A 23699-nucleotide genomic window follows, 5' to 3' on the forward strand; every position below is an offset into this window, starting at 1 on the left:
CCTTTGAAAGTGAACTTCAATGGCGGAGAAGTGCAATCCTGTGCTGTTTACTCCCCAGTCAGAAGCAGCGCCGGGATCGGCAGCCATGTCGACGGCCCCCCGTCCTCAGTTCCTTCTCAGCTTACAGTCTGTGTGTAACGAGGACTGCCAAAGCCTTCTTACCCCCTGAGGTGTGCGAAAAGCCATAAGCAGGTACTGAAGAGGAAGGTGTTCGGTCCTTCCTGTATGACATCGTCCACTTTTAACCTTCAAAAAAACATGGACGTATATCCTTTAGGGACAGGGGTACATGAGTCCCCCCCCCCCCCCCCAACTTTGGGAAAACATCAAATGCCCAACTGCCCTCCCCCCCCTCCAATATGATCATGTTGTAATGGGTGGTACGGTTAGTGTCCCCTAAAGAAAATTTCCCGTTTGTAGTTGAAATGAGATCTACGTCCTTGCAGAGGAAGTCTGTTTCTACAGTATTAATTTTTCCATTCGAACACATCAGTCCATTTCCAAATATTTTAAGCAGTCGAGGTGATTCGGGTGGAAAAGATCGCTTAAAACACTGAATTAGCTTTTTTTTAATTGAAAAAGGTAATTCACCACTCAGAATTACAGACAGGCACCACAGAGGTTTGACTGAACAGTGGCAGAGTATCTCCCAGCTGTGCTGTGAGGGAGTGCTGTGGCACTTATGCAAGAAGAAAGGAGGAGACAGACTTAAAAACGAATGAAAAGAAGAGAGCCAGACGAGGGTAGCAAATTGTAGTTTTTCCATCGGTATTCCCTTTAAGTTTTGTTTTTTTATTTGCTTTTGTCAAATACAGGTAATTAATGTACAGAGGAACTGGGAATTCGAGAGTTGAGAACTGTACAATATATACAGTACACACCAAAAAAAAAAAAAAATTGCAAGAGAATAAACAAACAGGTAGCTCCAAAAATAATAATTATAATAAACAACATACAGATAAAAAACAACGAACGGTAAACACGTTTTTTTTAAATCATTACAGCTCACTAGCTCTCCCTGCTCTCTTTCAGAAAGCAACAAAAACGCACGTAGCTAACTCAACCTCTCCCTTTTTCCTTTCTCCCGTCGTCTTTTGAAGAACAAACAGAAAGACTAACGTTACACTTCATTGTTTAATTTCCAAATACATTTTTTTCCTTTTTTTTTTTTTTTTTAAGCGCACAAAAAAAAGACATCGTGTTTTCATCATCGTCTCGCCCCCTCCTTCCTTCGAGCGAGGGGACGAGAAAGGGGGAAGGGAAGCCAAGTTCATTTTGTTTATACCCTAACAAAATATTATTATTCAAAATAATAATAGCAAATTATCCCATATTTGGGAGGGTACTCATTAAAAATGTCCTTGTATAAATAATCACAATTATTTATTTAGGTATATACAGATACGTCCCACATGAGGCAATGTGAAACAGATCGAAAGCAAGCTGACACCGCCTGTACCGTTAAATTCAGGTCCTCTACAGAAATGTCCTACTCACTCACAGTCCCCGTACGTCACAGGAGTGCAGTCACATTCACACCGTGTCCTCCCACCCCCCCCACCCCACCCCCACCCATCCCATTCCTTTAAAATGACAGTTACAGCCGTCCTCCTCCAAACGAAAGTCAAACCGAAACCCGTCCTGAACAGAGCCTCGCCCAGCGCGCCCGAATATGGGCGTCTGTGTACCTCACCCGCTCGTGTCCTCTTCCTCACTCCGGTTCGGGTGAGGTCGGGGTTCCCCCCCCCCCCCCCCGTGCCCCCATCCGACGCGCCCCCATTTTGTTCCGTAGTTGGTAACGGCCGCTTCCTGCCTGGGGGCCCTCCGTTACCTCGGCCGCCCCCCGGAGAGAGAGGCCCGCGCCGGCGGCTGGGCCGGTGTCGATCGTTACCCAGAATGCACTGCCGGCCCGCTCTGGTCTCCGTGCCCCGGCGCGCTCCCGCGAGCCCGCCGAGCGCGCGTCCGTCTCCCTCTCCTCCTCTTCCTCCCTCAGGCCTTGGCGCTGAGACTGAGGAGCTCGATGAAGGAGTTGAAGAGCGTCTCCAGCCAGCCCTGGTTGGCCATGCACTGCTGCACCACCTCCTCCTGCCCAGGGTCCTCCGCTGCCTGCTCAATGCTGTCCGTCTGCACGCACCCAGAGAGAGGGGAGAGTGTTACACACTCACACACACGCACGCACGCACACACACACAAACACACACTCACACACACACACAAACTCATAAACACACACACGCACGCACACACGCATGCACATATACACACAGGCACGCATACACATACACACGCATACACACACACACATATATACATGCACATACGCACACACACACACTCACACAAACGCATTCACACACACAAACTCATATACACACACACACGCACGCACACACGCACACACACATGCACATATACACATAGGCACGCATACACATACACACACACACACACGCGCACACAAACACATTCACACACATACACAAACTCACAGGGCTAAAACCACATGCAAGCAGAGGCTGGGCCCTGCACTGAAACTTACTCAGTGTAAACGGGACAGTGTAAATGGGCTAAATAAGACGTGCTGAGGGAGGCTGATGGCCCTTACCTCTCTCTTACAGTGCAGGAAGGTGTGATATTTGTAATGGTGGAGAGAGTGATAAAGACTGTAGATTCGACAGGTTTCAGTTGACAGCTTCAGGTCCTGAGAGAGCGACAGGCAGATAGACAGACCGACAGATAGACAGAGGGAGAAGGAGAGGAAGAGGAGGAGAATAAAACAGCAGTTGACACTCATCCAGTTGAACGTAAGGCAGGGGCTGATGCCTGCCCTGCAGGGGGCGCCCCTGGCTTCCCCGGGACGGCGTCCCAGCACTTGCCTGCGGCTTGGGCGTGGTCTTTTTTATCCGGTTCAGCGTTTTGCGGTTGTACCCCTCCCCACACAGCCGCACCTTCACCGCCCCCGTCTCCAGGGGATCAGCAGTCATCTGGGGGAAGGAGTGCAGAGCTTCCTGCAGGAGAGAGTCAACATCCATCACTCAACATTCATCATTTAACATCCAACATTCATCATTCATAATTTAACATTCAACATCCATCACTCAACATTTAATATTCAACATCCATCACTCAACATTTAACGTTCATCACTCAACATTCATCATTTAACATCCAACATTCATCATTCATAATTTAACATTCAACATCCATCACTCAACATTTAACATATAACATTCAACATTCATCATTCATAATTTAACATTTAACATTCATCACTCAACATTCATCATTTAACATCCAACATTCATCAGACAGACAAACGGATGGACTGGCAGACAGGTTACAACCCACTTTACATCCCCCTATGTCACCAGACGGACAAACGGACGGACAGACAGGCAGACGGACAAACAGACAGACAGACGGATAGACAGACAAACAGGCAGACAGACGGACGAACAGACAGATGGACAGACGGACGGACAGACAGGCAGACGGACAAACAGACAGACAGACGGACGGACAGACAGGCAGACGGACAGACAGGCAGACGGACAAACAGACAGACAGACGGATAGACAAACGGACAGATGGACAGACCTGGTGCTGAGCCCTCAGGTTTGCCCTCAGACACAGACAGACACATGGACAGACAGACAAACAGGCAGACAGACGGACGGACAGACAGATGGACAGACAGGCAGACGGACAAACAGATAGACAGACGTACAGATGGACCGATGAAGAGACGAATGGACGGACGGACAGACGGACGGACAGACCTGGAGCTGCGAGCTCAGGTTTACCCTCAGTCACACAGACGGACATACAGAGAGACAGACGTACAGATCGGCCGATGAACAGACGAATGGACAGACGGACGGACAGACGGACAGACAGACCTGGTGCTGAGAGCTCATGTTAGCCCTCCTCAGTAATCTCCTCTTCTGCTCATTGAGAATGCCGTCGATCTTCCTCATGGGGGGCAGATACAGCTCATCTGTGTGTTGGGTGGGGGGGGGGGGGGGAGTCAGCCGTTAGCTGGGCAACGATGGCCTGCATGTTCACACACCTTCACTGCATCCACACACCCCCCCCATCCTTCTCTTACATTTCACCCCCGTTCACCTCACCCCTGACCACTCACTCAACTTCCTCAGGGTAAATTCTTCATCCTTCATCCTTCATCTTCATGGCTTCATAAAGCAACCGCCAAACCCTCACAGCACCAAAACAACCAGCAGCATGTTCTCAAAACTGCTACCAGTCAGTACGTTTACAAGCACAGTTGAAATCGAGCTATATTAATAGCTGGATTTGGCCAAAGATGAGATTTAATTGGATTATTGTCGTTTTCCCAATATACATGACTCGGAAATAATCGAATTATTGACCGAGGTGTGTCTGACGAAGGCTTCTTATAAATCCCGCTTCCTCTAATTTTGTCGCAAATTTTTTAAATAGTTCGCCATTCCGCATTTTTCTTCCATCCATGTATTTTAGGATATTTAACTCCTTTAGTTACGATAGCATGAAGTTGGTCTCCTCGTCCGTCCAGAAATGTGTTTTTTTTCGTCATGATACTAGGGAGGGCAGAACGGAGCTTTAGAATGTCGCCAGTGTATGCGCGTGAGCTCAACAATGCATTTCTCACAGGAAAGGTCGTTTGTCGCCATTTTTTAGTTAATTACAGTGGTGATAGAAGTGACTAGAATTAAGTGGTACTGTGCTGTTAGCCTTCATTGATTGCCGTACAAGGTTAATGTGAGGTAGCTAGCACAATCAGACAGCACGAACCCATAAAAATGTACTTTGAATGGTACTTGCTCAATCCAACTGTAAATGTGAAAAACATTCAATTATAGTCAGCGGCACCTAGGCCGAACGCCTAGGCCGACTGTAGTCCGACTGAAGCGTATACACGCCATAGTAAATCGACCCCAAACCGCATTATCTAGGTATGTTAGTCCGACTTTGAAATATTCAACTTCGTACGATTTCAGTCCGACTAAGGTGTTTACATGATTTTTAAAAGTCCAGTTTTAGCCGGACTAATACAATAAATCGACTTTTTCAAGCATCACGTAAACCAACTGAGTGACCCATTATTAGACTGAAGCGCCTCACTCCCTCCTCCTGTCCCACACTCACATCTCACTCCCTCCTCCTGTCCCACACCCACATTTCACTCCCTCCTCCTGTCCCACACTCACATCTTACCGCCCACGTCATTCAGCTCCAATCTGCTTAACTGGCATGACAAGCGTACACCTGTTTCCATAGCACAGCATGGAATACAGTGAACTAACAAACAGGATAAAACATTCCTCGTCCCTCGTTCCCTCTCCCTTCCCCCCACCCCCCTCCTGACTCCCTCTCTCCCTCCCTCCTTTTCTCTCTCCCTCCCTCCCTCCCTCATCCCCCTCTCTCTCACCGTGCGTGTCCTCCAGCGCCTGGATCATGTCCGGGTCCAGCGCGGTGCTGACCAGCATCTCCACGTAGCTGCGGAAGAGCTCCCTCATAGCCCGAATGTTCACCCCTCCCCTCACCGACACTGCTGTGGAGAGAGGACACACACCAGGGTTACACCTGCAGGTCACACACAACACAACCCTCACACACCAGAGTTACACCTGAGAGTAACAGAACACGCGCACACTCAAACTCACACACACACACAAACACACTCACTCTCACACACACACACACACTCACGCACACAGACACACACACAACACAACCCTCACACACCAGAGTTACACCTGAGAGTAACAGAACACGCGCACACTCAAACTCACACACACACACAAACACACTCACACACGCACACACACTCACACACACAAACACACACACTCACGCACACAGACACACACACAAACACACACAGGCTCAGTTCTCTGTTCTCACCGTCGTCCTCGCTGGGGGGGTCGGGGTCAGGGGAGGACTCTGAGGAGGAGGGAACCTCCTTCAGCCATTTCTTCCTCTTTTTGGGCGGAGGCTCGGCCTTCATCTTCACGGGCCTCGCCCTCGTGGGGCGCTCTACCTTCCTCTCTCCTCCTCCTCCTCCTCTCTTTTCCTCTTTTCCTCTCCCTCTCTCCACACCTCCTCGCTTTTCTGTTTTCTCCTGAGACGACTGCAGCTTCTTCTCCTTTTCATTCTCTCTTTCCTTCTCTTTCTCCTTCAGTTTCTCCCTCTCCCTCTCTTTCTCCTTTTCCATCTCCCTCTCTTTCTCCTTCTCCTTCTCCCTCTGTTCTTTCTCCCTCTGCTCCCTCTCCTTATCCTCCCTCTCGACCCGTGGAGGGGTCTGGGTGTGAGGAAGGGGCGTGGGCTTGCGAAGGGACTGACGCCTGTAACAGTAGAAACACAGGAAGTACATCAGCACCACAGGAAGTACATCAGCCCCACAGGAAGTATATCAGCACCACAGGATGTACATCAACAGCAGAGGAAGTATATCAGCACAACAGGAAAAACATCAGCCCCACAGGAAGTATATCAGCACCACAGGATGTACATCAACAGCAGAGGAAGTACATCAGCACCACAGGAAGTACATCAGCCCCACAGGAAGTATATCAGCACCACAGGATGTACATCAACAGCAGAGGAAGTATATCAGCACAACAGGAAAAACATCAGCCCCACAGGAAGCACATCAGCACTACAGGATGTACATCAACAGCAGAGGAAGTATATCAGCACAACAGGAAGCATATCAGCACTACAGGATGTACATCAACAGCAGAGGAAGTATATCAGCACAACAGGAAGTACATCAGCACCGTAACACTAAATATGTGTTCAATACACTGCAGATTATTGAGAAAAGGGGCATAAACAAAGTTCCGCTTAGAGATGACACAGTCTCCACCCTGACTGACACAGGTCTCCAGGTCTCACACGGGGGGGGGGGGGGGGGGTGTATCGCTTACCTCAGAGCGAGGGCCGGTCTGTGCCAGGGTTTTCGGGAGCACACCCTCACGTAGTCCTTCTTGTTGACGTTCTCCAGGAACTTGACGTACAGACGCTGGTAGCGCGTCTTGGCGTCGCCAAAGTAACCCAGGTACTGAGGAGCAGAAGATTGGTTTGCTGGTTTAGTCTTTCAGCGCCTACGTGCATGTATGTGTGTGTGTGTGTGTGTGAGTGTGTGTGAGTGTGTGTGAGTGTATGTGTGTGTGTGTGTGTGTGTGTGTGTGTGTGTATGTGTGTATGTGTGTGTGAGTGTGTGCGAGTCTGTGTGAGTGTATGTGTGTGTGTGTGTGTGTGAGTTTGTGTGAGAGTGTGTGTGTGTGTGTGCGTGTGTGAGTGAGTGTGTGAGTGAGTGTGTGCGAGTCTGTGTGAGAGTGTGTGTGTGAGTCTGTGTGTGTGTGCAGAACCTGTAGGACTAGCCCCCTCCCTTGCATGGTGATGTGTGAGCGCATGCTTGCTGAATTGGGGGGGTGGGGGCGGGACGCTCACGTTGCTGGTGGCGCAGAACTGTCGCTGTCCGTCCTTGATTTCGGGGGAGAACTTCTGCAGCAGGGCCTTCTGCACCCTCCAGATGGGGGGCGGCTCCCGTCCCGTCTGCAGGGCCAGCTGCGGGACAAGGGGGGGCCCGTTACAGGGGGCGCCTTACGGGGGGGGGGGGGCAGGTTACACCACCACACACGCAGCCTTTAGGCCCCGCACTATAGCCTGTGCTTCTCAACCCCCACATGGCCCATAATGCATTGCGGGCCACACGTCTCTCTTCCGCCATTAGACTGTCACTCTTACTCCCACGTGCAAATCCTCCCCCCCCCCCCTCCCCACAGCCCCCCACGGCTTGGTTCCCTGCCACTGCGCTGTCTGCAGCTCCCCTGCGATCCCTTCTCTACCCATAACCCTCTCTGCTTCCCCCCTGTCGGATTCATGAATAAATACGAAGGGAAGATGACTCCCCCGCTCATCTTTAAGTGAAACAAAAACGTTCTGCGGGGATTCTGAGTTTCAGAGCTCGCCGGCACCACATACGCCTATACTCTCATCACTGAGTAACTGGGGGGGTCCAGCGGGAGTCCTGTAGGAATATGGGTGTAAAAGTTTGAGTGTCGAATGCCCCCCCCTCTTGAGAAAAACGGGTAATATTCAACATGCTGAACTGGAACAGCGAGCTCTCAAACGCGGAAACCCCGCGCATCCCGACTTCACTGCAGAAGGCTCCGGACTGAACCGGTCTACACGCAGGAGTACATTCTGTCCCTGTGTACCAGCACGCTCATGTCCCGCAGCGGATATGGTGGCTCCCAGTATGTCGAGAGAGAGCACTTAAGGCAAAACGCACAGGGGAAGGGAGCACACTGAATCTCATCCCCTGGGCTGATCGTATCAAACAAAACTGGCTCATCCTGTTAAAGAACTGTTCTAGTGCATGGATGGGCTCTATGGTCTCTTATCTGTTAAGGTACTGTTCTAGTGCATGGATGGGCTCTATGGTCTGGTATCTGTTACATTGTACACCGGCCAGGATGGGGGTGCACCAGCGACCTCTGCAGGCCAATCTGACACCTGAGACTCCTGCTATGCTGCACAGGAAGTGTTTTTGTCCGAGTTGTGAGGAAGAAAAAATAAATTAAAAAAACTGTGTACAATCTCGCAATATCTGAACAAATGTGCGCCTTATTTTTCACGTGGGTGGTGGGCTTTCAAAGTTTCAGAACCATGCAGGTGTGGCCAGTTCATAACACTGCAAACAGCCCGCCCCTTCAAGCTGATACACAGTACTGTGCAAGACAGACAGACAAACAGACATATAGACAGGCAGATAGACAGATAGATAGATTGATGATAGAGAGACAAAGGCAGAGATGGGTAGAGACAGAGACTAGCAGGCAGGCAGATAGACAGACAGACTGGTAGACAGAGAGGCAGACAAACAGACAGACAGACAGACGGATAAATATTTAGATAGATAGAGAGACAGACTGTGAGATAGAGAGGCAGACAAACAGGCAGACAGACAGACAGATGGATAAATAATTAGAAAGACAGAGAGACAGACTGGTAGATAGAGAGGCAGACAGACAGACAGATGGATAAATAATTAGACAGATAGAGAGACAGACTGGTAGATAGAGAGGCAGACAGACAGACAGACAGACAGATGGATAAATAATTAGAAAGACAGAGAGACAGACTGGTAGATAGAGAGGCAGACAGACAGACAGATGGATAAATAATTAGACAGATAGAGAGGCAGACAGACAGACAGACAGACAGACAGATGGATAAATAATTAGATAGACAGAGAGACAGACTGTGAGAAGGGTAGAGACAGAGACTAGCAGGCAGGCAGATAGACAGACAGACTGGTAGATAGAGAGGCAGACAGACAGACAGACAGACGGATAAATAATTAGATAGACAGAGAGACAGACGGTGAGATAGAGAGGCAGACAGACAGACAGACAGACGGATAAATAATTAGATAGACAGAGAGACAGACGGTGAGAAGGGTGGAGACAGGGACCAGCCCGTGAGCGCGGCCTACCTTGAGGGTCCCGATGTCCTCGGTGCGCACCACAAACTCGTCCCTCTCGCGGAATATGCCCTCCCCCCCGCTCTCGCTGTCCTCCTCCTCGCTCTCCCCCGCGATGGCCGCGCCCCGCTGTTTTTTGGCCAGGTGCAGCGAGGTCAGCTGCGGCGGGGGGGCGTCCTCCGGGCTGGGGGGCGACAGGGGCGAGGGCTGAGAGCCCTCGGGGTCGGCCGGGGGGGACGGGGACGGCGGAGGGGTGGCGGACGGGGGGAGAGCGGGGGGAAGGGGGGAAGGGCAGGGAGAGGGGAGGGACGGAGGGGGGGGGCTGGCGGGCTGGGACGGCGGCTGGTCGGGCTGCTCGCCCTGCAGGGGGAGGGGCGACGGCAGGGAGAGGGGGGGCGGAGGGAGGGGGGACGGGGACGGAGAGGAAGAAGGAGTGGGAGAGGGGGAGAGAGATGGAGGGGAGGGGGGGAACCGGGGCTGGGGGGGGCTCAGATGGGGAATCTGAAGAGAGAGAGAGATAGAGAGGGCAGAGAGAGAGAGAGAGAGGGAGTGAGAGAGAGGGGAAGATAGTGTTAAAACCATGCACTAAATCTCAAAACATCTGAAATAATCTGAATCTGAATTCATCTCCAATGTACTGGACTAAAAAGGCATTTAACTCCTTACGTTGCTGAAAAGAAGCATCCAGCTAAACTCCACTGTCAGGCTGTTCCCACCTCAGTAATGCACAGGTAGGGTGCACAGCACTGCATCACACATCAGTTTATAGTAAAGCCACAAGCAAGAGACAAACAAAAAGCTTCACAACGTGTGTCACAACAACTGCAGTTAGAAATCCATGTACTTTCGTGCCCTTGCCCCTGACCACGACTACATCCAACTATGACGACACAAATAGCTGAGAAGACCGGACTGTGACTACAGCCAGGCCAGCGCACTCATAAATATAACTGCTAACTCTACAGGATAATCGGCGGGGGTCAGAGTTCAGCTGGGCGTGTCCAGTCGGCTCATTCTTCTCTTACCGTCAACCTTTGGCACACACAGGATTTCCATCTCCGATTCCTTCTCCTCCTCCTCCTCCTCCTCCTCCTCCTCCTCTTCGGTAACCCTCCTTTCTTCGCAGTCCTCCATCTCCCGCCGTACCTCTTCTTCCTTCTGTTCCTCCTCTTCTTCCTCCGCCCGTCCTTCCTCCTCTTCCTCCCGCTCTTCTTCCCTCTCCTCCCCCCTCTCCGGCTCCTCGGGCTCGGGGGTGGGCGAGCGGACGGGTGGGGCGGGCGGGGGGCTGAGGGGCGGGGCCTGCTGGGCGGTCGGGGCGGGGTCCAGCAGGGGCGGAGGCGGGGATGGGGGCGGAGGCGGGGGCGGGGGCGGGGCCAGGACCTGCGGCGTGTCGTAGAGGGCGGAGATGGCGGAGGAGATGCTCTTCTGCAGGTCCTGGTTCTTGCTGACGGAGTCCTCCTCGTCCGAGGAGAAGGAGGGCAGGGTCTCCAGGTTCCTCTTCAGCTCCTCGTCCAGGCGCTTGCAGGGGCTGGGGCAGTTGCTGAGGGCCAGCCCCCCGTCCCCGTCGCCGTCCCCGAACGGGGGGGGCGGGGGCGGGGGAGGGGGCGGGGACAAGGGACGGATCCCGCCCTTGATGGGGGAGGAGCTGCCGTCCCCGGCTCCGCCCCCCGCCCCCGCCTCCATCCCTGTCCCGGGAGGGTTCTGCCTCTTTCCGGATTTGAGGAAGTCCAAGAACGAGGCCATGAACCCCGACTTCATCTCCGCCTGTTTCTCCTCCTGCGGGGGAAAAGGCGGGAGATTTGGAAGGCCAAAAATACATATATTGCAACACACAGGTACAATGTTTTATAACTTTATTTTAATTGCTTTATAAACAGTTAGCAGAACATGAGATCAGACGCACATTTGTTTTACATATTCCGCAGAGTTCTCCCCATTCCTGTTCAGTGGAGTGTGTCGGGTCAGGTCATGCTGGATTGCAGCCGCAAGTTGAGAGCGGTTAGCCTCTCCTTCCTGTTGCCACCAAACTGCCCCTCTCTCCTCTCTCCTCTCTACTCTCCCCTCTCTCCTCTCTCCTCTCCCCTCTCTCCTCTCCCCTCTCTCCTCTCCCCTCTCTCCTCTCCTCTCCCCTCTCCCCTCTCCCCTCTCTCCTCTCTCCTCTCAGGGAGAAAGCAATGGGCTCCGAGCAATGTCAGCCTGGGCTCACAATGGGCTGACACTGTGAGCAACACATACTGTACCATATATACTGTATATATATATATATATATACCTTGTTTAAGTTGTCTTTTTTGGACACCGCTCAGATATATTCCTTCATTTTAATCGTTAGGCCTTCATTAAACATTAGGCCGAGCTACTAAGCAAAAGAAAGCAATTTGCCGCTATACGTTCTGAACGCTACACCCACCCATTCACATTGGTCAGCCCGAGAGAGGGAGGGTCTACTTGGGTTAAAGTAGACATGACTCGATGGTAGCCTGATAGACAGGTAGAGACTTCCGCGACTATGTAGGCTATTGGCTACCTAGGATTGTCAGGGTGTGATCTATCCACCTTGTAGCCAATAGGGGCCCTCAGCTTGTCTATCAACATGACAGTCATCATCTAGCCTTGCTCAGTCAAATAATAAAAAATTGCTAATTCATTTATTCCGTTTTTTTAATCAGACTTTGGCGGGGCGCTCTGGGCTGTGGGGGTGTGCGCTACGTCAGTGTCACCGAGATAGAAAGTAAGACAGGTAATGTTGATACCAAAACCTAGTATCTTAATGACTGTCGCTCCGTGTATTTCCAGAACGTTCCGAAAGCAGAAGTCAGTCCAGAAGATATTAGCCTGATCTGCCGCATATTATGACGCATATTCACACCGTCTCCAGCAGCGCGGCTAACGTGTTTGTTCCGATTCCGGTTTTGGTTTTGTGAGAAAACGCGGAAGGTTTTCCAGCAGAAGTCTCTGCAGGTCTGTGAGTCGGTGGCGCTAATCTGGCTGGTGGAAACATCTGCTCGTGCCTCCTGAGGCAGCCCGGCGTTCATCTCAGTCTCCCGTTTTTGTTTCATATAACCGGTTGAACGATTTTTCGACAGTAATATATTCTGATACAGGTTTCCGATAATACTTCTGGTGCCTTCAGAATCATAATGAATATCTGCATTAATTTCCGAAGGGCTTTGGGAATTAAGGCTCCTTATTTCTTTCAAAAGTAACGTCGGGTCTGCAGGTATCTATAAAAGCCTTGCCTCTCTAATCTAAATCTAAAATTTTCACACAAAGTCAGGAAATGTTTCAGCTCTCATTCGTTTTCGATCAGGCAGTCAGCTGTTAAGCCACTTCAGTTTCAGTCTTTATATCTAGAATCTGCGGTTGCAGGAATAAAGTCTAGGTCATAGGTAGGCCGTCTGATATTAGTACAATGTTTTGTACTTTGGTTGTTATTTAGGTTATTAATAGTAATAAAGCTTCATGGCATTTTGTAATCTAACAAACTGCATCAGCATCTCTCACCATTAACTTCTCACATTTGCCAAAACCCACATACTTGAAAGCTGGTGGTTGGGTTAGGCTGCTACTCCAGTATTACAGCACGATACTGATAAGCATTTAAAGTTTAAAAGACGAAAAGTCTGTAATATCAGATTTTATTTTTGCTGCTAGAGATTCTTAGAACTACAAGAGATCTTGTTTTCCAATAATGGGGGCCAAATGGCTTCCATTATCTCTGCAAAACTTTACAAAAAAGTACAATATTGGAATAGAGGAGCCCTCTGTTCCTTTGGAATTTTAAATATTTCCACGTCTGCAGCAAGGCATTTTTATGTTCTGTCAGAGTATAATGTCTGTTAGATTGGTTGAGGCTTCCTTTTGTGTTTGGGCTGGAATGGCAGCAAAGGCAATTCAAACGATTGGATTAACAGTGATCAGACAGGCAAGCCTCAGCTTCCTCCCCCGAAGTTGACCTATGACCTCCAGGGAAGGGCACGTAGAACAATTTTGCTACAAGGGGCAAAGGAAACTGTACAAATGCTACCAGAGTGAAATTCTGCTGGACAACACATAGATCTGTAAGCAATTAACCTTCCAAGAATGATCTGAATTCTGTATTACTAGAAAAGTGCTTTGGGAAATGAATCTGTTACTGGCCTGTGTCCTGTAGGTAAATCACTCACCAGTAAATCAGTTGTGATCAGGATTTTTGCATTCAATGAGAACAGGAAATGGACTCAAGGATATATTTGCTGAAAAAGCTACCATGGTCAACCTAAGAAAATTTGCTTTGACCATTTTCCCACTCATTCCGACCCTCAGCTATTTGGCTTTTTAATGATGTAAGCTTTTAAGCAGTTTTGAGTCACTTAGTTTGAAGGGGTTTTAATGATATGACTTTCTTGTATTTTCATTTAGAAGATATTACTGGTGTTATTATAAAGCATTTGAATGATTTACATTATTTTAATGATTCAATGATGGCAATTAAGATAAATCCCTTCTAAAAATAGAAGATAGATTAAACTGACATATATTTTATAGATAAAGCAGTATCTTTAGCAACGCAATCTGTCAGAGCATATCTGTATGTGTTGTCTGTCTGCTATATTTGGCCTTGTCTGTCTGTACCTTTCCGTATTGGTCATGCATTTATTTATATTGTCGATGACAAAAATTCACCTCCTGAATTCTTCCACTGCCTTTAATTTCTATTGTAAATTCAATTTCATTTCAAAGTAAATATTACACATATATTTCACTGACTAAAGAGCAGTTTGTGTGACTGAACACCAGAGTGCAGCAGTGAGACCAAGTCCCGTGTGTGCTACTGGCACAATCAGAATGGGAGAAGACGACATTCGGACCAGACTCAATAAATCATCAATGTGCTTAATCCTTATGTATTAGTAGCAAATTTAAGCATGTTTGTGATTTAGCGATTTTCACATTTGCACTGTAATATATGCCATGTGCGTAACACTTTAATGGTTTATTTCATTACTGAAGTTTATGGGTAATGGGCCCCACATTGACTGAAAATGGGACTTAAACCGCTTCAGAAACTGCTGATATGTAAGTAATGTGTGAGGTCCTCCCGAAAGGTCCTCCATAAAGCCCAAGACCCTGCAGCTGAAAATCGGCTCGCTTGGAATTTAATAAACCAAAATTTGCCTTGTGTTCTCCCAACAGGGCGTCGCATTCAAAAAGCTTATTACTGTAACGACACCTCAAAAAAAAAAAGACAACGCAAGCCCTTGCTTTATTTTGGGGACTGTTTTCCACCTCACTTTGAAGCTCAGAGTCGAATGCCTCACGTGAGGATTTTACTGCAGGGTTCTTGTGTACACACTTACTGCTCGAGGCAGGAACCAGAGAAGACTCGGGAACTGGTTACGCCCGTCTTGTGTTTAGCCTGAATTCTTCCACCATGTTTAGTATCAGTCACACACAGTTTCTTAAAGGAATATGTTGCACTGAACATCGCATAGTAAAGTTCAGTGCTGTAATAATGTTTTTTTCTTTTTGAGGAAAATCTGTGCTTTTTTTTTTTTTAATTTTTTTAATTTTTTACAGTGCAAGGCATCCACACTGATTTCACAAGGTAAACAGCCAGCTTCATAAAAGATAATTAAACTGCCAGTTTACATCTCAAACATTCCAGCCTGCTGTGGGAAATTGGATGGACTGCAGTTCAACTTGAATGACATATGTACAGTCATTCAAAAACAATGGAGTCCGTGCTCACCGCATTCCACCATACTGGCAACAGAGTTCCGGTCAGCACCGTCTATGAATATTCACGAGCTGGCTGGCCCGGTACCTGTTTAGTTTCTAAACGATTGCCTGCTCCACGACATCCGGACATATCCAGAGGGATTAGCATCAGAGCAAAACAAGAGAAGCTCTTACAGCTAATTAACATCCATAAATGCACGGATCTCTTCTGGTTCACAGAAGCGGGAGCTTGACTTACACAAAGCATTTCATCTCGTATTGTGTACACGTACATCCAGGGAGAGCACTTTTCTTTCCTCAATACAAGCTGAGATAAGAAAAATTCTTAATTTGCAGAAAAAAAGGCTTGCCTTCACTGCATGAAAAGAGTCAGTGAGTCAGAATCAGAACCCCCTCCTTTCAAAGATCCACACCGTCACAAAATCAAAAATGGCATCCAGCTGTATCAGAAGTGACTGAATGCTTTTTCACAATTTCTCTGCAAAGCCAAGTCAAGCAGAGGTTGCTCTCAACGTACGGAAAACTGTGTGAGTGTCATGTGGTATTGTAGGCGGTGTGGCTGGATTACACAAAACAGAAAATACTAAATTAGCCTTGAACGGCAAACTCAGTGTGTTCTTCTTTATCTTAGTATGTTATTTTTGGACAAATACAGTAGAAATTCAACGAAAGTGCCAATTTGAAGAGAGGAAAAGAAATCTTTAAGCTAATCAAAGAGCACATGGCATTGGTGTAGAGCAGACAAATACATAATTCAATGGTGAGGGAGTTGTTTCAACAAGTTTTAGTCAGGCAACAAGTAGAGCAAGCTAGTAGCTACTCCATTTAGTGTTTTGTTAAAAAATGTCAAATTTGGCATAAAGATAACAACCTGACAACCCTGGAACATAGTGGACTCTTGAACAACATTTTTTTCCCCAATTCAAATTGCTGGCAAAACTAATGGTAACTGACTTTGATTTCATAGTTACATCCTCCAAAATGCAACAAAGTGACATCCTTACAAAAGCATAGCATGAGGGCCAGATAAGCTGGGCCCAGCATGTTCAAAACTGAGCTGGGTTAAACAAGCTTAATCCTGCCTGATGCAAAACCTCATGGAACTCTGCTGACTAGGCCCAGCACAGAAGTGTGAATAGGATATTCCATTCACAATAACTACGAGAGAACTAACAACACACACCTGAATAAAGCAATATTCTTACCAAATATTATTTTATTCACAAATGGAATCTGTCCTTCTAATCCTTCATCCATTCTTACTCTCTGTGCATTATCTCCTCTTCATCCAGTCTCTCCCTTTCTTACCTCCGGTCCTTTCTGCTTGAACTTCTCCTGGTTCCTGTTCATGTCCAGGCCGCCCGTGGGTCCAGGGCTCAAGCCCAAGGAAGGGGCCGATCCAACCGAGCCATCCGAGAGAACCGGGTCGGTGCTGGACAAGGAATCGGTCCTCAGGAGGGGGTCGGAGGGAACCGCAGAGGGGATGGGGAGTTTAATCTGAGAGAGAGGGGATGGAGAGTAAAGATGTGAAGAATGGCTAAAGGATAGGAGGTAAGCAAAGAACACAGAAATGTAACTTAGTGTAACAAACTCTATTTCTCCCTTAACATCCCCTTTGGGATCCAAGTGCAGTGGGAGCACTCAAGGAAGTAACTCTTGCAAAGGTTAATAGTTGGAAATAGCTGAAAACTCTTCTCTGGATACGTAGTACATTGTATTTACACTACACTAGGACGGAGTGTAGCACAGTGGGTAGGGAACTAGACTTGTAACCGAAAGGTCGCAGGTTCGATTCCCGGGTAGGACACTGCCGTTGTACCCTTGAGCAAGGTACTTAACCGAAATTGCTTCAGTATATATCCAGCTGTATAAATGGATACAATGTAAAATGCTATGTAAAAGTTGTGTAAGTCGCTCTGGATAAGAGCGTCTGCTAAATGCCTGTAATGTAATGTAGATAATAAAACAATTATTTTGATGATTTTGAGTGAACACGCGCTTTAAATACTATTACTGTGCTACACTACACCAGTGAAAACATCTTTTGCACTTCCACTACATTTGCATCCTTCACTTTCGAGGCCAGCAGGTTGGGATCTCATATCATCAAGGCCAGGGGATGGGGATCCTGTACTATCAAGGCCAGGGAGATGGGATCCCATACCATCAAGGCCAGGGGGTTGGGATCCCGTACCATCAAGGCCAGATGGTTGGGATCCCGTACCATCAACGCCATGGGGTTGGGATCCTGTACTATCCAGGCCAGGGGGTTGGGATCCTGTTCTATCGAGGCCAGGGAGATGGGATCCCATACCATCAAGGCCAGGGGGTTGGGATCCCGTACCATCAAGGCCAGATGGTTGGGATCCCGTACCATCAAGGCCAGGGGGTTGGGATCCTGTACTATCCAGGCCAGGGGGTTGGGATCCTGTACTATCCAGGCCAGGGGGTTGGGATCCTGTACTATCCAGGCCAGGGGGTTGGGATCCTGTACTATCCAGGCCAGGGGGTTGGGATCCTGTACTATCCAGGCCAGGGGGTTGGGATCCTGTACTATCCAGGCCAGGGGGTTGGGATCCTGTTCTATCGAGGCCAGGGGGATAGGATCCTGTACTATCAAGGCCAGATGGTTGGGATCCCATACCATCAAGGGCAGGGGGTTGTGATCCATTACTATTAAGGCCAGGGGCTGGGACCCCGTGCCACCGAGGTCAGGGGATTAGGATCCCTGGCTGGAATTCTGAGAAATGGATGCCTAACCTTAGACTTGATCTCCTTTTTATTTCCCCCATTCACTCACCTCTGCACCTGACCCTTCTTCCAGCTGTATCTTACCTTGATGGGTCTGATGGGCTCCTGATATTGCTGAAGCTGATGGTGCTGTTGAAGCGGTGGGTGCTGCCCTTTATTGCCCTCTGCAGCTGTGTGCATGCCAGGCATCCCGTCGTCCTTCCTGCCCCTCCCTCGGCCTCTCCCCCTGCCCCTCCGGCTCTCGCCTCCAAATCCCATCATGCCCCTGCAGTGCGGGGGCTCGGGTAAGGGGCGAATCCGAGGTCTGCCCCTAGGCCTTGGGGGTCCTTCTCTTTTTGGCCTGGTGGGTTTCCTGCCCCTCTTCTTAGGACCGTCCTGGGGCACCAACTGGGGGGGTGGGCCTAAGGAGGGGTACTGAGAGGTGTGGCAGAAATCCAGATCGCCCATCAGGGGGCTCATTCCCCCTCCTGACTTCCTGCAGCTGGACACCAGGTCTGGGAGCAGGTCCGGGAGCCTCCTGCTGTTCAGCCGGATGTCGGCCGGGACATCCGCCTTGTCCTCGTCATCCTCAAACTCGTATTCCTGTGCATAGTTTTTTTTGGGGAGAGAGTTGGGGTCACGGGGCTGCTTGAGGAGGTGGAAGGAGCTGGACTTCAGGAGCTTCTTGGGCCGAGAGGAGCAGAAGATAGGAGAGGTCAGCCCTCCGGCGCTGGCTCCTCCTCCCACACCGGCCCCTCCCAGCATCTTGTTACCAGAGCTGTCGCTACCGCCTCCCCCAGCCCCAGCCATCACCATGCCGGGCGCCTGGGATTGGATCAGGCCAAGCTGTTCCGTGTTGACGGTGGAGGGGAGCTCGTGAGTCTTCAGGGAGTCCAGGTCCAGGTGTATGGCACCGTTGCCAGACTCTGACAGGCCATGGCAGTACTGCCCATACCCTTGGTCGCCATGGTGGCCCAGCATGTCATAGCTGCCGTCATTTCCTCCAGGGTTTTTAACCCCCTCCATGCCCTCCTGCCCCCGTCGAACATCCGAGACTCCTTCCGGCCCCGTCTGGGTCGCCCCTCCTCCTCCTCCGCCACAGCTGGACTTGTAGTCCTCCGAGCAGAACATGTCCTCCATTCCAGGGAAGAAGGAGCGGTCCTCGTCTGGCAGGAGGGAGTCGGGGAAGCAGATGGAGGTAAGGGGGACAAACCTCTGCTGCTGGCTCTGGGTGCCCTTCCCCACAGGGCTCTGAGTGTCGTACTGGTGCTCTTTGAGCTGGTCCAGCTGGGACTGTGACATCTGGGGGTCCTGCTCCCTTTGCTGCTGAGGCTGCTGCTGCTGAGGCGGTCCGGAGTTGGCGGGCATGTGGTGCGGGTGGGAGTGGTGGTGAGCGTGGGGGTGCTGGTGGTGAGAGTGTTGGTGTGGGTGCGGGTGGTGGCTAGGCCCCAGGTGGTGTAAGTGCGACGGGGTTGAAAGACCCAAGTCTGGCTCAGAGAGGAAGTCGTGCAGCTCGGAGGCGGCGTGAGGGGCATGGTGAGGCTGGTGATGGTGCGGCGGAAGCCTGTGCTGCTGCCTGTGTCTGTCGCCACCACCCCCGTCTCCTCCTCCTCCTCCTCCTCCTCCGCCTCTCTCTGCACCTCCGCCTGCCTCCCTGCTGGAGGTCTGCGAGAGGGAGCGCCCAAGCATGTCCAGGGGGGACACCGAGTTCTGGCCAGGCTGGTTCTGATCCCGCTGGGGCCCGCGGCCATAGTGGGCCTCCAAACCCTGGGACTGGAGCTGCAGCTGCAGCTGGGAGGACGGGGGCGGGTTTTCCCCTGCCGCCGCGCCCGCGCTCCCCCCGGCCCCGCCCCCCAGCATGGCCTGCTGGCTCAGAGGGTGCTGCTGCCTCGCCTGAGACTCCATCTTGTTGCGCGTGGTGTGGGAGAGGACAGACTGGAGCATCTGGGGTTGGTCTGGTGGGGAGTCGACCAGGGACAGGTTGGCTTGAGACGGCCGCTGCTGCTGCTGCTGCAGGTCGGGGGGCGTCTTGCGCAGGTAGGGCAGATCCTGTGGATCTTGGGCCTTTTTCAGTTCCATGTGAGGGTGGGAGTGGGGGTGAGGGTGGGGGTGTTGGTGGTGCGAAGGATGGTGGGGCGGGAGGGGGTGTTGGGAATAGGGGTCCGTTCGACTGTAGTGCACCACGGAGCCAAGGGAGTCGTGCTGATGGTGCGGGTGGGGGTGAGGGTGGGGGTGCGGCTGGTCTGCGCCTCCTCTCCCTCCTCCGCCGCCTCCGCCTCCAGCGCCCACGGTCCCGCCCCTCTCATTTTTCGCCTGCTGCTTCTTGATGGACATCTCCAGCTGGCCGTCTAGGCCGTCGGCCCCTCCGCCTGCCGACACCCCTCCGGCGCTGGTGGTGGCGCTGTTGGTGCGGATGACGCTCTGGAGGTGGTACCTCTCCTCAGGGGACTTGCCCATCTCGTAGCCTATCCCCTTGTTGGCATCCGGAGCTTGAGAGAGGGGCGGGGGCTGGGGGGGCTGCGGGGGAGGGTGGTGCTGGGAGGGGTGGGGCGCAGGGCTCTGGGCCTGCAAGAGGTGCTGGATCAGAAAGTCGTCGTCGTCGTCTTCGTCGTCCTGCGACCTCTCCACCCCCAGCATGTCGGGATCGGGCTTGGCTTTGGAGGGCCCAGGGTGGTACGGCTGGGGTGGGCCTCGGGTGTCAGGGTAGCCCTGCGGGGAGGAAAGGAAGGCAGGGGATAGGACGGAGGACAGGTACTTGCTTCCCCCGCCCCCTCCGGGGGACTGGGCGGGGCGGACAGGAGCAGGGGAGTGCAGCCCGGGGCGGATGATCCCGGAGTTCCCCGAGGGGGAGGGGCTGGAGTCTGGGAGGTGGTAAGAGCTGCCCCCTCCTCCGCTCCCAACGCTGCCGCCTCCCCCTCCTCCCGATGCCCCACCCCCACCTCCTCCTGCGCTGGAACTCGTGCTGCCTCCACCCGAGGCTCCGCCCCCTCCTGACCCTAAAAGGGCGGGGGAGTGTCCAGGCCCACCATAGCCGCCCAGCGAAGGGCTTCCGGCTCCCCCGAGGGACGGCGGGAGCTGGCCGTACCCCGAATCTGCCCCGTACACCACTTCTGCCGAGAACGACCGCCCCCCAGCCCCTAAACTCCCGTACCCTTTCCCAGCACCCCCCGTGCCCCCTCCGGAGCTCAGGTCTTGGGCCTGGGGGGAACTAAACCCACCGTATGGCTGGGACAGGTGGGAGGGGGGGGGCTGGCCGGGCGAGTACGACTGGGCCTGCTGCTGGGGGGGAGTCTGACCCGAAAGGGTAGAGGACGCCTTTACCGGGGCGACGGGTGACCCGTACCCAGACATGCAGGATTTGGGAGGGGGTGGCTGGGCAGAGGAGGAAGAGGCGGGGGGCAGTGGCGGAGGCGGCGGAGGTGGGGGAGGAGCCGCAGACTGGGGTGGGGGCTGCTGCCGGGAGGGGGGGGCGCTGGAGTTGGAGGAGGTGGGGTTGGCGCTGGAGGACGAGGATGAGGAAGAGGAGGACGAAGACGCGGACGAGGCGGAGGGGGGCGTGTGGGGGGTGCGGGACGAGGAACCCGACCCGGAGGAGGAGTAGCCACTGCTGGAGTTGCTCTTGGTCCCCTTCCCGGCGCCTCCGGACGAGGACGAGGAGGTGGAGGGGGTGTAGGGAGGCTGGATTATGGGCCGGTACACCTGTTCGGACCTGGGGGAGGGCTTGGGGTCTGAGGAGGGGCTCTGATCACCAAGGGGGCTGCAGGGGAGCCCCGCGTGCCGGTGGTGGGGGCCGATCTGCTGGTACCCGGACGCCCCGCAGCTCAGGTAGTGCTGCAGCGAGTGGGGGGCGGAAGAGGCCAGCTGGGACTGGGAGGCGGAGGGGCGCTGGTAGTGCTTGATCACGCTGTCCTGTCTGGGGACGGCCCTCTCCTGGGGGGACGGCTGGGGCGGGGCGGGGGCGGAGGAGAACACGGAGGCGTTGTACAGCTGCGAGGGCTGCTCCTGGAGCTGCGAGGAGAGCAGGTTGAACTGGGGAGGGGGCAGGTGGCGGGACGAGGGGCCGGAGGAGGCCTGGGGGGGGCCCAGCGACGGGTCCTGACCCCCCCTGTAGGCGCCCTGCGAGGACAGCAGGCGGTCAAAGCCAAGGCTGGACTGGGACGGCGTTTTGATATGCAGGAGGGGGTCGTGGGGGGACAGCAGGCCATTGGACGTGGGGCTGAATGTAGGCGTGTCCTGAAGGGAGAGCGAGGACGTGACCCCGGGAAAGGAGCGCCCCGAAAATGAGGCGGGGTGCTGGTAGGCGGAGAGCGCGGAGGAGGAGGTGAAGCTGCCCGACCCAGGAAGGGCTCCAGAAATGAACAGCTCTGCAGGGGCAGGGGTGTGCATGGCTGTGAGGAACAGAGAGAAGAGTTACATTACATCAGCACCTATATAACACCCATACATCAACACCCAAATATCAACTCCCATATAACAACACCCAAATATCAACTCCCATACAACAAAACCAAAATATCAACACCCAGATATCAACACCAACATACCAACACCCATATATCAACAACCATATAATACCATCCATACATCAACACTCATATATCAACACCCAAACAACAACACCCATACATCAACACTCATATAATAACACCCATATAACAACTCCTACATAGAACACACATATATCAACACCCTTATAACAATATCCATAAATCAACACCCATATAACAACACACATGTATCAACACCCTTATAACAATACCCAATTATCAACACCAAAATAAAAATACTCACATAACACCTATATAACATCAGCAGTAATTTACCAATCCAGTCCTCTCTGATTTAACGCCCATACAATATCAGCACTGATTTAACATCCAATTAATATCAGCACTGATTTAACATCCAATTAATATCAGCACTGATTTAACATCCAATTAATATCAGCACTGATTTACCATCCAATTAATATCAGCACTGATTTAACACCCAATTAATATCAGCACTGATTTAACACCCAATTAATATCAGCACTGATTTAACATCCTATTAATATCAGCACTGATTTAACACCCAATTAATATCAGCACTGATTTAACACCCAATTAATATCAGCACTGATTTAACATCCTATTAATATCAGCACTGATTTAAATATCAGCACTGATTTAACATCCAATTAATATCAGCACTGATTTAACACCCAATTAATATCAGCACTGATTTAACATCCAATTAATATCATCACTGATTTAACACCCAATTAATATCAGCACTGATTTAACACCCAATTAATATCAGCACTGATTTAACATCCAGTTAATATCAGCACTGATTTAACATCCAATTAATATCAGCACTGATTTACCATACAATTAATATCAGCACTGATTTAACACCCAATTAATATCAGCACTGATTTAACATCCAATTAATATCAGCACTGATTTAACATCCAATTAATATCAGCACTGATTTAACATCCAATTAATATCAGCACTGATTTAACACCCATACAATATCAGCACTGATTTAACATCCAATTAATATCAGCACTGATTTACCATACAATTAATATCAGCACTGATTTAACACCCAATTAATATCAGCACTGATTTAACATCCAATTAATATCAGCACTGATTTAACATCCAATTAATATCAGCACTGATTTAACATCCAATTAATATCAGCACTGATTTAACACCCATACAATATCAGCACTGAACCAGCACAGTGTATTTGAAAATGA

At 51.0% G+C, this 23699-nt stretch overlaps 1 protein-coding gene across 1 annotated transcript in view; it reads right to left on the reverse strand.

The window, feature by feature from the left end:
• Positions 1 to 1761: 1761 nt before the first annotated feature.
• prr12b (proline rich 12b) overlaps positions 1762 to 23699 on the reverse strand; it is a 36235-nt gene continuing 14297 nt past the window's right edge. The window contains 13 exon segments of the mRNA XM_035399098.1: positions 1762 to 2124; positions 2606 to 2701; positions 2877 to 3008; positions 3900 to 3997; positions 5432 to 5554; positions 5908 to 6347; positions 6933 to 7066; positions 7459 to 7575; positions 9509 to 9964; positions 9966 to 9997; positions 10522 to 11272; positions 16526 to 16714; positions 18053 to 22335. Coding sequence (XP_035254989.1) covers positions 1990 to 2124; positions 2606 to 2701; positions 2877 to 3008; positions 3900 to 3997; positions 5432 to 5554; positions 5908 to 6347; positions 6933 to 7066; positions 7459 to 7575; positions 9509 to 9964; positions 9966 to 9997; positions 10522 to 11272; positions 16526 to 16714; positions 18053 to 22335 — 6986 coding nt within the window. The 3' untranslated portion in view covers positions 1762 to 1989.

This window comes from Anguilla anguilla, chromosome 17 (assembly GCF_013347855.1).
Source record: "Anguilla anguilla isolate fAngAng1 chromosome 17, fAngAng1.pri, whole genome shotgun sequence".
Lineage (NCBI taxonomy): Eukaryota > Metazoa > Chordata > Actinopteri > Anguilliformes > Anguillidae > Anguilla > Anguilla anguilla.